This window comes from Terrapene carolina, unplaced genomic scaffold, assembly GCF_002925995.2.
Source record: "Terrapene carolina triunguis isolate 2854851 unplaced genomic scaffold, T_m_triunguis-2.0 Scaffold85, whole genome shotgun sequence".
Classification (NCBI taxonomy): domain Eukaryota; kingdom Metazoa; phylum Chordata; order Testudines; family Emydidae; genus Terrapene; species Terrapene triunguis.
The window spans coordinates 9,049,806-9,066,547 of record NW_020664436.1 but is presented as its reverse complement, the minus strand read 5'-3'; the positions used below and the strand labels follow the sequence as shown (position 1 = coordinate 9,066,547).

At 43.6% G+C, this 16,742-nt stretch overlaps 1 protein-coding gene across 1 annotated transcript in view; it reads left to right on the top strand.

The window, feature by feature from the left end:
- Nucleotides 1-1,563: 1,563 nt before the first annotated feature.
- The window catches only part of BIRC6 (baculoviral IAP repeat containing 6), a 330,062-nt gene continuing 314,883 nt past the window's right edge, over nt 1,564-16,742 (top strand). Inside the window, 3 exon segments of the mRNA XM_024194786.2 lie at nt 1,564-1,580; nt 1,582-1,642; nt 1,644-1,899. Coding sequence (XP_024050554.2) covers nt 1,564-1,580; nt 1,582-1,642; nt 1,644-1,899 — 334 coding nt within the window.

Here is a 16,742-nt window from a genome sequence, read left to right as displayed (position 1 = left end):
AGGGGGTAGCCGTGTTAGTCTGTATCTACAAAAACAACAAGGAGTCTGGTGGCACCTTAAAGACTAACAGATTTATTTGGGCATGAGCTTTGTTTTTACTCATGAAAGCTCATGCCCAAATAAATCTGTTAGTCTTTAAGGTGCCACCAGACTCCTTGTTGTTACAGTAGATCATGCTTCTGTACCAGATTTGGACTGGCTACAGCACTTCCTTCATAGACAGAGAGAACACTTCTGTTGTATCTCTAAGATACTTGAATGCACTGCAAGGTATGACTCTTACCAGCTCAGGTAAGGTATGTCACACATGGTGTCAGCTAATGGCTAAATATTGTAATACAGCTTTAGCATTCCATCACATCTCCTCCCCCTTAGGAATGTAAAACTATCATTTACAAAATTGACACTATCATGTTATGTCTTTTAAGTACGTTATTTCTACATACCTGGAAAAATAGTTCACTATGACCAGGTAATGACGTCCTCTACATTCACATAAATCTGCAGCAAGATACTGTCATCAGTAAAGGCAAAGGGTTTAAAGATATGTTCTGCCTGTAATCTATAGCATAAACTAAAGACAATATATGGATGCTTCCAGTACCCTGGAAGAGTTTAGTAGCAATGTAAAATCTTGCAAAGCACTGCTTCGTCTGTCTAGTCTAAAGGTTTGTCAAAACTGAAGTTCTCAGGGGGCATCGAAGATTTGCATGCTGATGAGATTGATCCCAGAAGCTTGGTTGCATCCCTTCCTGCCTCTGTTTGCAACCTTTGTTCCTGTTTTCCTTTTGTTTCTGTTTTCCTCCACTGCCAGTTTGGTTATTTTACTTCTGACACCATGTCCTACACTCTTTGTACATGACAGGTTGCAAGACTGTTACTAGGTGAGGCTCCTGTACCAGATATGGACCGGCTACACAGCTGCCATCGTGAGAGAGAGACCAGACGAGTTCTCGTTAAGATACTTTACTGCACTACCAGGTATGGCTGTTACCAGCTCAGGTAAGAAACGTTACACAGGCTGCCAGCTAGTGGCCGCGCCACATTACGGTTTTGGCAACCCGTTGCAGACTCCATTCAGCACCTGGCGCGGGCGGGGAAACCCAGCCAACTCATAGGCTGGGATTCCCCGCTTCCGCCCCGCCCCGCCCAGCACGAGCTGTGTGAGAGGCGGGGACAATAAAGCAGGCCCAGGTAGCCCCCCCTCCCCCGTTAGAGGGATGGACGCCTCCAGCTGTGACATCAGCCGCAGAGGAGGCGGGCGACCTGTTCCCTTCGCACTTCCGCCCCAGTCCCCAGGAGCGGGCATGGCGGAGGCTGCCGGGAAGAGGAGCTCGGAGCTAAGGGGAATTGCGGGTCGGGGGCGGAGTCTCCCCAGAAACAGGGCGGTGACGCACGCCCGGCCCCTCCCCCTTTCTTCCTTAGCCGTTGGCAACTGCGCTTTTGCTTTTTCCTCTTTCACCCCAGGGCTCTCACACTCGCTGTCAGTTCCGTATCCGGCGTGGGACGCGTCACTTCCTGCTCACGCCGGCGCTCTCTCTTTCCCCCTTTCCCCGGACCCGGATGGTGACTGGTGGCGGCCGCTGGGACTGTCACTGAGCGGTTCCCCGGCCCTGTTGTCCTGAGCGGTGGCAGCAGCCGGGAAGATGGCTGCGGCGGCGGCTGCGGGGGCCTCATGCTCCTCGGCGGCGGCCGCTGGCCCCGGATCGGTCTCCGCTGCGCCGGGCCCCTGCGAGTGGCTGCTGCTGCGGGACGGCTGCCTGCGCTGCGACGCCGACGGGCTCTGTAGCCTCTGCTACCACCCGGCTCTCAACGCCATCCTGGCCGTGACCGCCCGCGGCGCCATCAAAGTCATCGACGGTACCTCGGGGGCCACGCTGCAGGCCTCGGCGCTCAACGGTAAGTCCCGGCCTGGCCCGGGGGGAGGCGCCGGCGGAGCCAGCCCGGGCTCCGGCCCGTGGGATAGGGGCTCCGTGAGAGCCAGGCCCCGCTCGGCAGAGTCTGGGGCGGGAGGTGGCCTCGGAACAGCTGGCGCTGGGCTGGGCGTCGGACCCGGTGGCAGGTGGGAAGGGAGCTGTGATGGGCCGGCAGCCGGCATCTTTTCCCCCTGGTTGCTCCTTCGCCCGGCTGAGCGGCGGGGGCGATGCGGCGCCTGTTTCGGTTTGTTCCTAGGGCCCCGGTTCTCCTCTGCCTGGGGGTAACCCGGGGTGGGGGCTGGGAGTCGCCCCCTCAGGCCCGGTCCTGGCCTTGCTCCCGTATCTGAGGAGACTGGGGATCCCAGCCAGCCCCGCCGAGACGGGCCGCTGCCCGGTTAAAAACCGGTGAGAAACGGGGGGGGGGGGGGGGTGTTGCGCGTGGGCGGGCAGGTGGGCTCCTCTCGGTATCTTCGGCCTCTCGGGTTCCTCCTGAGCTTTCCTGCCTCTGTTGATCAAACCCGATAAATCCTTGCTTTTCTCAGAGGTTTATGGTCAGGGGCAGCGCCGTGGCCAGCACTAAGACTTCCTTGTTTTTGGAAAATAAAACACAGACCGTTTACTGATGAGGTGCCAGTGGAGCATCTGTATTAGAGTTATTAAAGGAATAAAGCTAAACAGTTGTGAAACAAAGTGGATTATGTGATGGAGTGTCCTTGATTTCTTTTTATATTAATTTCGTTGTTGTTTTGTAAGTAATACACAATGCACAGTGCATGCTCCCAGTTATTAGTACAAACCTGCTAGACTGTATAGGGCTTTACTTTAATCTTTATTGATGAAGATGTCAGTTACTGTGTGGTGCCAATTGAGTCTTGATCTAAACTACACCTTTATCCTGATATAACGCTGTCCTTGGGAGCCAAAAAATCTTACCGCTTTATATCGAACTTGCTTTGATTCGCCAGAGTGCGCAACCCCGCCCCCTGGAGCACTGCTTTACCTTGTTATATCAGGTCGCGTTATAACTGGGTAGAGGTGTATTATAAATCCAGATATTAAGTTTATGCTATAGATCACGTTAGTTGAAATTTATTTTAGGTTGAGAAGTAATGTTTGACTTCTATTCCAAATCAACTTTAATATCAAATTACTTTAGATTCAAAAACCCTTCTGAGGTTTTTCTGAGGGCTTCTGTGCCCCTTGATTCATTCTCATTGGTGATAACAATAATGTTTTTACCGTTCTGTTAAAAAGCGCTCGCTATTCACTGCATTTGTGGACATACAAGTTCAACACTTTCTCTAATAATTGTCCACTTTTTCCTTTGTTTTGGTTTTCTGTCCTGGTTAGTAAACTGATCTTTGGAAAATAAGTTCCGTGTATGAGGATTAGATCGGTTTCCCAGTTCATGAATAGAATATTCTGACAGGATTTCATAGTTTGGGGAAATAATCCTTACTATACAAAAATCCAATTCTGATATGTTACTATACTTCTGCTTTCACTATTGATTTTAAAATTACGTGGTTAGACTTCATTAAGAGGACTTCCTTCTCTTGAGATTTTGGTGACCACTACCAAAGGAAGTATTGATGGCTGTATACAGAATTTAGCTTAGTAAAGTCAGGTCCTGTACTGATTTCCTGCAAATTTTGCCTATTAGGCTTGGGTAATAAATACACCCCATCATGTTTCTGTCTCCGCTTATACTCCTCTTCCGAAAGGCAGTTCACTGCCCAGAGTGGGTCCTTTTGATGCATCAGCACTGGCTGCTTATCAAGCACTCAGAGTACCACCAGAAACTGTGGTCTTCGTTTCCTCTGGTACCAGTGCTCTTGGTATTGCTGATCTCCTGCACAGACTTTTTCAGTACCCTAGGTGTTCTCTATACTGAAAGATCTCTGTGACCACATAACCAGAGCCCCATTGCTCTCCTCGTCGGCTGTTCTAACCTGTCCTTTTTAGAAGTGCTATTGCCTTGGTCCCAGTGAGTGATCCTGTTCATGTTGTGGGTAGGATTTGAGAATACCCTTCGACAACAGACAGGATAGCTCTCCCAACTCCCCTGGAAGAAGTATGTTCATTTTCTTCTTCCCCTTGTGAACATATCAGGGAGATGTCTGCTGCTCCCCACTCTCCCTATTAGCTGTTTTGGTCCGGAAGAGAATCCAGAGATTGCCCTATTGAACTTAGTGGGCAACCAACTAGGAAACTTCTTCCACCACCCTTCACTTGCCTCTCCTATAAGACAGCATACGTCTGTTTCTGAGGGTCATTTGGTACAGTCTTTCAGTCTGCACCTGCAGGAAAAAGACAGCAAGGAAGAACACCAGCAGGAGGTGGAAGATCAATTGATCTTCCATCTCATGAGGCATGATAGATGCTTTGGAGATTCTGGTGGAAATACTGCAAGAAAAATTCCACAAATTACAAATTTTGCTCTCCTCCATGCCTATTAATGAAGGATTGTTGGAATTGGCCAAGCATCTCTGGGGCCAGACAATTGTGGCATTTGGATCTGGTGAACCTCTCAACACAGTCTTTGATCGTATTACATGTTCTACTGGACCTGGTTTAGCAAAATAGAGTTCCGATATTACACCCAGTTCCAGCATTGTTATGTCTGACAGACTGGATGCTGGATGGTTAACTGCCATTGAAATAAATTGTTTAGCTGAAGTCCAGAATATTTTAGCATGTAGCATAAAAACCTCTACTAGACTGACTTGTGCAGCAGAATAGAAGAGGTTTTCTATTTGAGCAGCAGTGCATCACTTGTCTTCTTTGGAACCCCTATTTCTGCTATTCTGGACTATCTGCTCATTATAAAACATTTCAGACTGTCCATCAGCTCTGTAAGTGTAAGCTTGCATGCAGTATCCTCACATCATTCTCCAAGTCAGTCATACTATATTTTTGCATGCTACTCTTGAATGAGACCCTCAAGGAATCAACCACATTTCCCTCCTTCTGGGATCCCTTTCCTTCCTGGGACCTCAACACGGTGTTAAGTGACCTACTGGGACCTGCTTTTGAGCACCTAGTGACTTAGTCTTCATAGACAGGTGAGTAAAAAGAATGCCTTTTTAGTGGTCAGAACATCAGCTTAGTGGGTAGGGGAAATTCAGGCCCTTATGGCTGGTCCACTCTACGTGGTATTCCATAAAGATAAGGTGACTTTTAGGCCTCACCCCAATTTCATGACTAAAACTGTTCACAATTTTCATTTCAATCAGTTGATTCACCTCCCAGTTTTCTTTCCAAGCCCCCCTCAAATCAGAGGGAAAGCCAAACTGCATACCCTTGATGTGGTGGGGCCTTTTCATACTAACTGGATGAGACAAGGCCCTCCAGAAGCTTCCCTAGGCTGTTTTTAGCCTTTGCAGATAGAGTAAAGGTTGTCCAAATGGGTATCTAACTATAGGTCCTGTTACGAGAGAGCTATCTTGTATCCACATCTGCTGCTTAGAGCTCATTCCACTTGGGCTAAGGAAGTTTCTGTGGCTTCTCTAAGGGTCATCTCTATTCCAGAAATTTGCAAGGCAGCACTACATGGTGATCAGTCCACACTTTGCCCAGCACTATTCCTTAGTTGAGACTTGAAGAACAGGTGCCCACTTAGATAGAGCTGTCTTGAAATCCTTGTTTTAAATAGCACTCCTAGCACTCACTTCCTGACTCAGGTCACTGCTTGCTAGTCACCACAGGTGGAATCCACATGGACAATCATACCAAGAAGGAGGAACAGTTACTTACCTTCCAGGGATTGTGGATCTTTGAGATGTGTTGTCCATATGGAATCCCCAACATGCCCCCCTTCCTTGCTTCAGCGGAGTCCCATAGCAACAGGATTTTGTACTCTCAAAGAAATTGAGGTTCAGTTGTCCCTGCTCTGCCCGTTATGCCTTTGGGGGTTGTGTGTGCGCTGAGAGGATGTCCAGGGCATAGATGTGATTCTAATGGACACTGCTAGCCAGAAAGAGGGCTAGATCTTGCATGCCTGGGGGTGTGTCTGCATCAAAAGTGGAATTCCTATGGACAACCATCTCGAAGAACCACAGTTATTGCAAGGTAAATTATTATTCTTTATGGCTGACCAGGATGATGCACAAGAAGGAATAGAAGAACTTTGCTTGCCTAATTTACATGTGTTTAGTTGGAAGTTGAAAAAAAAAATGAAGAGGATTTTATTTATTTTTAACTGATAAAATAAACTTACAACTCCATTATGCCACTGTTAAAGTAAATATATTTAGGGCTATGTAACTGGAATTAAATTAAACCACTACAGTCAACATATTATAATACTTTTATACAGAGAACTACCTTAACTTGATACAAAATGTAGCAAATAAATGACTTACTTCTGATTTGCCTTTCATTCTGAAGGATTCAAAAACACCCTCCAAACTCTGAGTTCACTTATCCTCCAGTTAAACACTGTCATGCTTCTAAATGAAGGTAGCTATTCTGTGCCCTCAACTTAAACTAGGGGAAAAATGGATAAATAATTTCCCTAATTACAGCAACTTTAGAGAATTTAGGTAGGTCCAAAACAAGTTACTGAAATGTGTATCTGGCCTTTACGCAAGGTTTAACATCTCTTACTTTTGTGAAAAGCTCTTCTAAAGAGGTAGTTGCAGCTGTGACACTGGCAAAAACCAATGTGTAACTTTGGCAAGGGATAGTGTGTAAGCAACGAAATTGTGCTTGACTTTGAGCTTTCATTGGAGGGAAAAGTATCCAGTTCTCATGGTTTTGGAGGCAACCTTACCTGTGTGAATCAAGTGTAAATCAAAAGTGTTTTTCTGGCCTTATCTACACTAGAGAAACTTGGTATCTTTCCCTAAATTTAATGACTGTAGTCCCTCTAAAATGCCTATTAACACTCCTCATGTCAGCTCATACTTCCAGTGTTGCACATGCATTACAACTATTGTTTGGATTAGATTTATTTCAAGTAAGGTTAACCGCCATGTGCACCTTAGTCTCTAATATGGGTCGAGATTGCTGGTGTAATAGCTCCAATAGCTCACTTGCAAGCTATGCACATAGTGAACAAGATCTTCTAGTGCCACCTCTTTCACCACTTGTGTTGCAACCTTAACTTGGTGACATGTCTCAACATAAACCATCATGTTGCCAGCTGGTCTCAAGCTGATGTTTGATTCATGGTACGATTTGGGCAGAGGAAAAGATCCAGGGCGAGTTAAACTGGAGCATATGCAAAACCCAGGTATGTGAGTAAGCGTATTCAGGAGTGCCAAGCCATGCCTTGACAAGATAAGGACTTAATAGGATATCTTCAAAATCACTTAAGGATTTAGTTGCATGAGCCCCATAGAATATGGAATTTCTGCATCTCCACATGTTGGGTGGATCATGGGGTTTACAAGGAGCCAAACAAGAGATGCCCAATCTGTTGCTGGGACTTCAGGATCCCTTTAGGATAGATATTAGGGCTGTCGATTAATTGCAGTTAACTCACGCGATTAACTCAAAAAAATTAATTGTGATTAATCAGTTTTAATTGCACCGCTAAAGAATAGAATAATTGCAATTTATTAAATATTTTTGGATATTCTACATTTTCAAATATATTGATTTCAATTACAATACAGAATACAAAGTGTACAGTGCTTACTTTATATTATTTTTATTGCAAATATTTGCACTGTAAAAATGAGAAACAAAAGAAATAGTATTTTTCAATTCACCTCATACAATACCATAATGCAATCCCTTTATTGTGAAAGTGCAACTTAAAAATATAGATTTTTGTTGTTTTGTTATGTAACCAAGGTGGATTTGATTTAAATCACTTGTCAGGAAGACTCGATTTAATCATGGATTTCTACATAAAAGTGCATTCTTGTTGGTTGTTATAACGCTAATACATATTCTTCACAACACAGAGATAAATGTAGGTTTCATTTTTAGAAGGTACACACTATACATTTTTAAAGTGATTTATTTCGAAAACTTTTTTGATTAGTTTTACAGCTATATCAGAGAATGAATGATTGTTTGGTTATTTCATTTACCAAAGGTAATTGAAGCAGATAGTTCACCTCCCAATGACTTCATAAATATCTCCAATTCTACAGGTTAATCATTAATATTTGAAGGATTTTCTTGCCATGCTGTATTAGGAGGAGTACATCACCAGACAGACACTTAAATTGTTTTATTTAACTAAAACAACGTTACGTATTATGGATTTTTTTCTTCAACAGCAAACGTATAATATTTTAATAAAACAAGCATTTGAATTTAAACATTCAAGTTTTTTAAAATCAGGTTTGTTTTTGTTAAAATTGGTTTTTAACTAAAATAGTTAAATGAAATATTAAAACAAATTAAATCGACTATGTCAGCCGGGTCAACATGAGAAACTTAAAATATTGGCTTCTGCAGCTAACTCAGTTGTCTTCACCTTCATTTTCCTGTGTGTTCATAATCTGGAAAAGAAAAACAAGCTTTCCTGCTTTTTCAGGTCCCAAACGACTTCTCAATTTGGAATGAATTAGTCCAAAGGAAGAAAATATTCTTTCTAGACCAGTAGAAGAAGCTACTGCTGTTAAAAGTGAGATTATCACTTCAACGGTCTCTGAATGCATCCGAAGAAGTGGGTTGTAGCCCACGAAAGCTTATGCTCTAATAAATTTGTTAGTCTCTAAGGTGCCACAAGTACTCCTGTTCTTTTTGCGGATACAGACTAACACGGCTGCTACTCTGATAAGTGACTTCAGATTCAGTTCACTGATGTGACTTTCTTTCAAACATATATTTCCAAATTGGGTCTCTTTTACGGCCTGCTGCCATTATAGGTTTTCCCTTCTAGTGAGAGAATGGTATGGTAGATCTCAAATCAATGAAGGCTATACTAAAGAAGACGGTAAAACTTCTGGAATATGCTGCTCAAACAGTTTCACTTTTGTTTCTATTGCCTGTCCCTCCCTTCTCACATTTATCTCCAGACTTCTTCTCCTTGTCCAGATCTATATTCCGCCTCCAACAATCTTCTATTCATTGAACTTTTTGAAACTTTGCACTTTTAGAGAGAGGTAAGGGATTGACTCTGCATACACAAATTTGTAGAGGGACAATGGACTTGAGGTCTGTTATTTCTCACCTCTATATATTATTTATTTATTTTAAAACATTTTTGCTGTTAACAAGCATGTTATCTCTGGAGACACAAATCCACAGTTTGAGAACTACAAAACTAAGCATCTCTGATGGTATCTTCTAGACTGAGCACTTAGTCCCATTGGGTAGATAGAAAGATTAACCTAAATAATCTATACAGAAGCCGCTGGAACCCCATAAGATTGGGGTCCCTAATCCATGAACTATTGGAACTCATTTACAAAACTTTTCTTAAACATTACATGAATATATTGTCTCATACTATAGAATTTATAATCCCTATTCCATGATGAGATATCTTTCAGCTATAATCTTTAGATAGGGTTTTTTCCTCAAAGCATGTTATCAAAAAAATCCAATTTAAATAAAAAAAAAATCAGATTAAAAAAAATGATTTTTTTATCCACCCTGTAGGTAACTTCACTCAAAAACAAAACAGTGTAGAACTTTAGAGCCTACAGATTTGACAAAATGCAAAGAAGGTACCAATCTGAGATTTCTAAAGATAGCTACAGCACTTGACCCAATGTTGAAGAATCTAAAGTGCCTTCCAAAATCTGAGAGGGATGAGGTGTGAAGCATGCTTTCAGAAGTCTTAAAAGAACAGTCCGATGTGGAAACTACAGAACCCGAACCACCAAAAAAGAAAATCAACTTTGTGCTGGTGGCGTCCTACTCAGATGATGAAAGTGAATATGCATCGGTCTGCACTGCTTTGGATTGTTATCGAGCAGAACCCCCTCGTTAGCATGGACGCATGTCCTCTGGAATGGTGGTTGAAGCATAAAGGGACATGAATCTTTAACGCATCTGGCACATATATATCTTGCGGTGCCGGCTACAACTGTGTCATGTGAACACCTGTTCTCGCTTTCACATAACATTGTAAATAAGAAGTCAGCAGCATTATCTCCTGCAAATGTAAAAAAACTTTTGTCTGAGAGACTGACTGAACAAGAAGTGGGACTTGAGTGGACTTGTAGGCTCTAAAGTTTTACATTGTTTTGTTTTTGAATGCATTTTTTTTTGTACATTATTCTTGTTGGGATATGTAAGGGTTAAGTAAAGACCTGGGAAACAGCTGGTGCGCTGGTATCGTATTGGGTAGTAAAGTCACAGGCAGGCACCGTTTCTTCGCTTAATAAATAAGTGTCATCCCTCACCCTCCCCTTCAGCTTGTTGGGAATAAATAAGTGTTGCAGCTGCATTAAAAATGTAGTTGTCTAAAGGATACCTTTGTGTAAAGAACTGTTCTCCCCCTCCCTTCCTTTCCCAGCTACATAAATGAGAACTGCTCATGGCCCCTTCGCCACCTCTCTTGAGAACTGCTGATTAAGGGAATTTGTAGCAACAAACAATGCAAAGAAATGTATTTTCAAGGTAAAAGTGTGTATAATATGCATAATGCTGTAATCAGTCAATGGGGTGGGTTTACTAACAGTGGGTATTTCTGTTACTTAAGGGTTTTTGGCGTACAGATGCTCCCGACGTACGCAAGCATTCCGTTCTGGAACGCCTTGCATAACTCGAATTTTGCGTAAGTGGGGAACGTATCTCCGACCATTACGTCCCCCAAAAAACCCCTCCTATTTCTAGCTTACGGAACTTTTTCCATAGCTCGGATTTGCGTACGTTGGTTTTACATAACTCGGGGAGCGTATGTATTGTAACGGATGTAGGAGTGTGCATGCTAACCTAAACAAAAAGAGTGTGCTGTAACTAATTCAGTGCTTACTGGACAATTGGGTCCAGGGGAACAAGTACATCTCTACCCCGATATAACGTGACCCGATATAACACGAATTTGGATATAACGCGGTAAAGCAGCGCTCCGGGAGGGCGGGGGCAGGGCTGTGCGCTCCGGCGGATCAAAGCAAGTTCAGTATAACGCGGTTTCACCTATAATGCGGTAAGATTTTTTTTTTTTGGCTCCTGAGGACAGCGTTCTGTCGGGGTAGAGGTGTATCACAATAAAGGATTCCATCTACTCAATCCACCGCTGGGTCAACCTGCTTCTTACGATTCTACATTTGTAAGTTCAGTTTTCATGATAAAGAAATTGTATTACAGTACTTGTATGAGGTGAACTGAAAAATACTATTTCCTTTGTTTCTTTATAGCACAAATATTTGTAATCAAAAATAAATATTAAATGAGCACTGTTAACTTTGTATTCTGTGTTGTAATTGAAATCAATATATTTAAATATTTTTGGATGTTTTCTATATTTTCAAACAGTTTTCTATTATTGTTTAACAGTGTGAGTAATCACGATGAATTTTTTTAATTGCGTGACAGCCCTAATAGATGTTCATTTATCCTAACTAGCAGGGGAGATGGCAGCCTGTCCATTTTAGCAGGAGGAGGGAGTGTGTGTAAGGGATCCTTTGCAGAAGGTTTTCAGCTCTTTATTGTGAAACATAATGTACAGATTTGGGGATAGACAAAGAGTTTTGCAGGTTCTTACAAATATCGCAGCATTTGTAAAAGGCTGGACATAGCTTCACATGAGGGCAGAATTGTCCTCTACTCTGCCAGCACTTGTTCCATTAGTGGCATCTGCAAAGCCCATTGCCTGGTCAGTCTCCCTAATAACTGCCAGGACTTTTCATTTCCTCAGGTGCATGGGACACTGCTGCCAGTCAGGCTGGAAGTGCTCAGCATGGCATACACAGCAGCTGTCTGAATGTGATTGGGTGGGATCCGAAATGGTGACCAAATGAGTGGCCCCGAATGGGGATGTGGTTCCATCAATGGCTCTTGGTTTGGGCAGCCCAGCTGTATGATCTCTGGCACACTTGCTATCTTAATCACCTACACCATACTATGACCTGCAAACCTACACCACAACAGCACTCCCTCTCTGGGCTTCCTGACCCCAGATTGGTTGTCCTTGTTGAGGGGAACACTCAGTTTCATGGTTTGGTATTGCAATGTCAGCTAGCTCCCCATAGAGGTACAGAAAAGCCTCCTTTCCTCATCCTGAAGTTCTGGACCTGGTTCTGCTTATTCTAGATCCCTAGCACAACTTAGTTCCTGCAGTCTTTGGTTGCTCTGTTCGCTAACATGGGGGCAGTCTCCCAATAATAATGTCTCTTAAATTTGAAGGTCCCCACTCATACTTGGCAGGGGGAAGGAATTTTTGTTTCCATGCTCCAGCTTCTTGGCAGCTGTAAGAGGAAGGCTCTCTGCATTGGAACCCTTCCTTTTTTCATAGGTCTGGGGCTTTCTCCCCTGTGAATAACTACAGCAAAAAGCACAACTTTATGAACACTAATCAGTGGAATAGCTGAAACTTGTGGGCTCCCAACATAATGCAACTACCATAGGTTAAAGGGTATTTTGAAGCAAGCAACTATGTTTTGCCTGTTTTCACCATGCCTTCCTGTTCTGAAAGGGGAGTTGTGCCAGTGATTTGAAAAGATTTCTAGCATTTTGTAACGTTACTTTGCAGTTCCAAATTAAAGGCTTAATAACGTTTATATTTGAAGTTATGGGCATTGTTTTGGTACTTAACATGCACTAGATTAATGATCCCCAAACTGTGGGGGGTGCCCCTCAAGGGGGGTGTGGTGCAGTGTTTGTGGGGGCATGTGGTGGGGTCCAAGCCAGCCATTATGGGGGGTGGGAAGAGGAGAGAGTGCCACCCTGCCCCCAAGCCCAGCTACGGTCCCAGCCAGAACTCTGCTCTGTCCCCAGGCCAGCTCTGCCTCTAAGCCCAGCTTCTCCCCGTCCCCATTTCTGACCCCAGCGTTGCCTTCAGCCCAAGCTCCTCTGCTGAGTCAATTGTGCAGTAGTGGAGTGGTGGGCGTGGACAGATTCTGTTACTGGTAAGGAGGGACACTATATGGGAAAAGTTTGGGCACCACTGCACTAGATCTTGGCAAAGAGCATTTACTATTAAGATTCATGTGTTTCCTTGGTGTGGATAGAAGTATTAAACTTTTGTAATTTTTGAAAACAGCTCAGTTTTTGGGGTACTCTATCTCAAGCTCTTTTTGTTAAAATAACTTCAAGTTTTTGCCATAGGCTCCACCCTGGATCCTGACTTGCCCTATCAATTTTCAAGCTGGTCTGACTCGTCTTGGGATGTTCAACAGCGTCCAAAATTCAGCTAGAAACAGAACTGCAATTTCAGAGAGGATCTCACTTCTCTATAATGACAACAAGAGTATTGGATAACATTTTTAAAAAGTGGAATGGTTATAAACCCTGTAAACTGTTCTGTAAGTGAGAGGGTTTGTAAGAAACTTCCCCTGTGAACACGTTATTCCTTAATTACTCACTTTGGGGTTTTTGGACCTTCCTCAGATGCACTGGTACTGGCCATTGTGGGTGACAGAATACTCTATTAGATGGATCACTGTTTTGATCCAGTATGGAAATTCTTGTACTGACACTCCAATTTTACAACAATTGAAACAGAGCATATTTTAGTCAGGAAGGAAAGTGAATATGGCAGAGATCTGCTTAGTGAACAACAAAAATAAAAATACTGAAATCACTTTTTACTGTCTAACCTGGATGTTGAGTGAGGTAGGAGTCCTAGGGGGGTTGGGGTGATGAGTTGATCTCTAAGTAAAGAATTCATCATAATGTTTACATAAGGGGACAGAATTGCACGATGAATCTACATGCTATTTGCTCTCGGATGCTTGCCACAGGCAAAAAGTTTGCTCTTTGTCATCATCTTAAGTCAGATGTTGACCATAAGCATGGACGATCCTCCTCTGTACAGGAGAAGAGATTCAACCATAGACAACAAAATCTGCCCCTCAGTTTGGACACTGCTCCTCTTTTTAGTATGCTTCACTTCTCATACAGAAGGTGCTTAGTGTTTTCCATCCTTTGGCTGCTGGAGTGGGTTTTGCTTTCCCCTCTGCTGCATACATGTCACAATACTTTCTCCTGTCATCCCCAATTTACTGTTGATTTGGGAATGGATCTGTGACTGGATTCAATTTTTCTAGTTTTTTGGGAGTACAAGTATTGTTGGTTTGGACTATCACTCTGCCAGCAGAACACCAGTTTGCCTAATGACTGTAGAACGAAGGCTTGACTCTTGTTTTGCCTACTCTTGTAAGCCAGGGATGTGTAGAAAAAAATGAGCCAGGTCAATGCCAAGAGTATAAAGAAACTATTCCATGAACTACTAGTGATTGGGGGTGGAATGCAGGGCGGTAATTAGAATGACTGTTCGTAGTGTTCAATTTTCCATGATTTGCCAAGGTTAGAAATATTTTGGAGGATCCAGTTCAAATGATTCCAGGATAATTAACTTTTCCAAACCCTGGTTCTGGATCTGTGATTTGTAAGAACTTAAATTCTTAATTTTAGACTGTCCTGCTATCACATGGGCAGGTATAGACCACAGTCCACTTTAGAACTTGGAGCTGAACCTCTGAACTAGTGGAAGTTATTAGTCAGCTCTTGAGAGTTGGGTTTGCAACTTCAGCAGTCTTTGACTGCGGTATCTGCTTCTGTAGGTGTAGGTAGAATATGGGATATCCTTTACCAGTTCATTCAAATTCTAGGAACTGAAAGTAGGCTAGTTTTCCTGTTGTAAACATTGAACAAAGTCCAGGTGGCAATCATAAACATCCTTGTAGAGAGTTTTGATGATCATCCTTTGACAGCAAAAGTTTTTCTGCAAAAGTAAACTGAAGGAGACTATTTACTAGTTTTTTAGTTTAATAAAATAGGCTCTAGTATTATATAGCACATGTTAGTCTGTGGGGGTGACAACTATATTTGCAGTTTATGGCATAATTTTGAAGATGTCAAATACGTCTCAATTTTGAACATAATGGTTTTCAATGAGTCCTTGAGACAATTATAAGTTTAAATAAGTGTAATTTACATTTAATACTTTTGCTACTATCTGCAGAAACGTTTTTTTTCTATAGAATGATTTATTTTCCTTGGCTGCAGTTGTATTTGTCCATAGACATTTCTCTCTGAGAAACTCCAGCATGTTGGTAAAAGTATAGTTTGCAGATGCTTGATTTTTCCATTTAAAGTGTCCTCTCCTTTTTAGGTCAGCTAGAACTAAGACTTTACAACTCTGATATGATTCAATGGTTCCTGAGGTGGGGCACATGGCACTCTCAGCAAGGATCTGCAAAGGCAGTACATTGACAGACAAACTTATTTAAGGGAACCAGGGGAGTATAGGGGTCTTTGATACCGAAATTCTAGTTGATGAGGGCACCTGGCACAACTATTTCAGACTTTATGTATAACTTTAGAACTGTAGGTTTTATGTAGATCACTTTGCGTTGAGGGGGAAACCATAGGTGCTAAGGTGAAGCCATAGTCCGATTATAAATAGAAGAGTAGTTTTCAGGATAGTAATGGATTAGTTTGTTTATTATTTGGATGAGGAAGTATACAGGAAATTTTGAAGTTGTGATGGATGGCAGTTACTGAAAACTATGGAGGGATTGTGAGATATTTAAAATTCATCTGAAGTGTAATGGGGTGGAGGCAATATACATTACCTTCCATAAATGTAAAATAATACCTATTGGTAAAAATAATTGAAACTACTCAGAAGTTGATGGGATCTGAACTATCGAGTTCCGCTGAGGTTGATTGGCTTCTAGTTGTTCTGTTACACATGAAAAGAGCACTGTAGAGATGGCAGTTTTAATGTCTTGAACACCTTTGTTATTGAAATGTCTTTAAATGTTTTAGAAGTGATGCGTTTTAAGTCATCATTTGAAATTTTTCCTCTCCTGGAAGAAAACATCAGGATGACTATACATGAGTACAGATTATGGCAGGCCTGCACAACTCGTAAAGCGGCGAGGGCCATATTACACCAAAGAAAATAGCTGAGGGCCGAAATCCCCAGGCCGCGCCGAAACATGCGTCCCCCGCCACCCAGCCCCGCCGAACCCTGTCCCCCCCTACCCCCCCCCCAGCGCCGCCCAGCCCCCGTGTAAGCAAGCAGGACTCACCCCGGTGGCGCCTCCTGCTGATCTTCTCGGGAATTAGCTCATCCAGCCGTTGGAGCGACCTCTGCAGGTCGGTGTTCCACTGCCGCTGGCTCTGTGTCCCTCCTGGACCCCGGTGCCCTTTGATCTGGGGTGCTGCCCCCTGGCAATACCCCCACACTCTGGCTCTTGGTCTCCTCTCTCTGGGGAACCCCCAATCCTCTAATCCCCACCTCACCTCAGTATAAGGCTACTGCCAGTCACCAACTAGCCCCCGCGCCCTGGGGTAGACTGCAGTATATCAGCCACTCATCACAGGCAAGGTTGGGTTTGGACCTGCTGCCTCCCTCTATAGCTGGGCTGCCCCTCTGCAGCCCTGGTACTGGTCTTAGGCCCTTAGCTAGGTCCGCAGCTTGGGGGTTTTCCAGGCTGGAGTTCCCCAGTTCCTCTAGCCTTCCCCAGCCCTGCTCCACTCCCAGTACCCTGCTCAACTCCCTAGCAGCCAGACCCTTCTCTCTCTCTCTACAAGCAGAGAGAGACTTCCTCTGGCTCACAGCCTTTTTATACAGGCCAGCTGGGGCCTGATTGTGGCATGGCCCAGCTGCAGCGGCTTCCCCAATCAGCTCAGCTTTTCCCCTGCCACAGCCCTCCCCCAAGGCTGTTTTAAGCCCTTCAGGGCAGGAGTGGGGTAACCACCCTGCTACACCCCCCGAAACACATCCCTCACCCCAGCGCC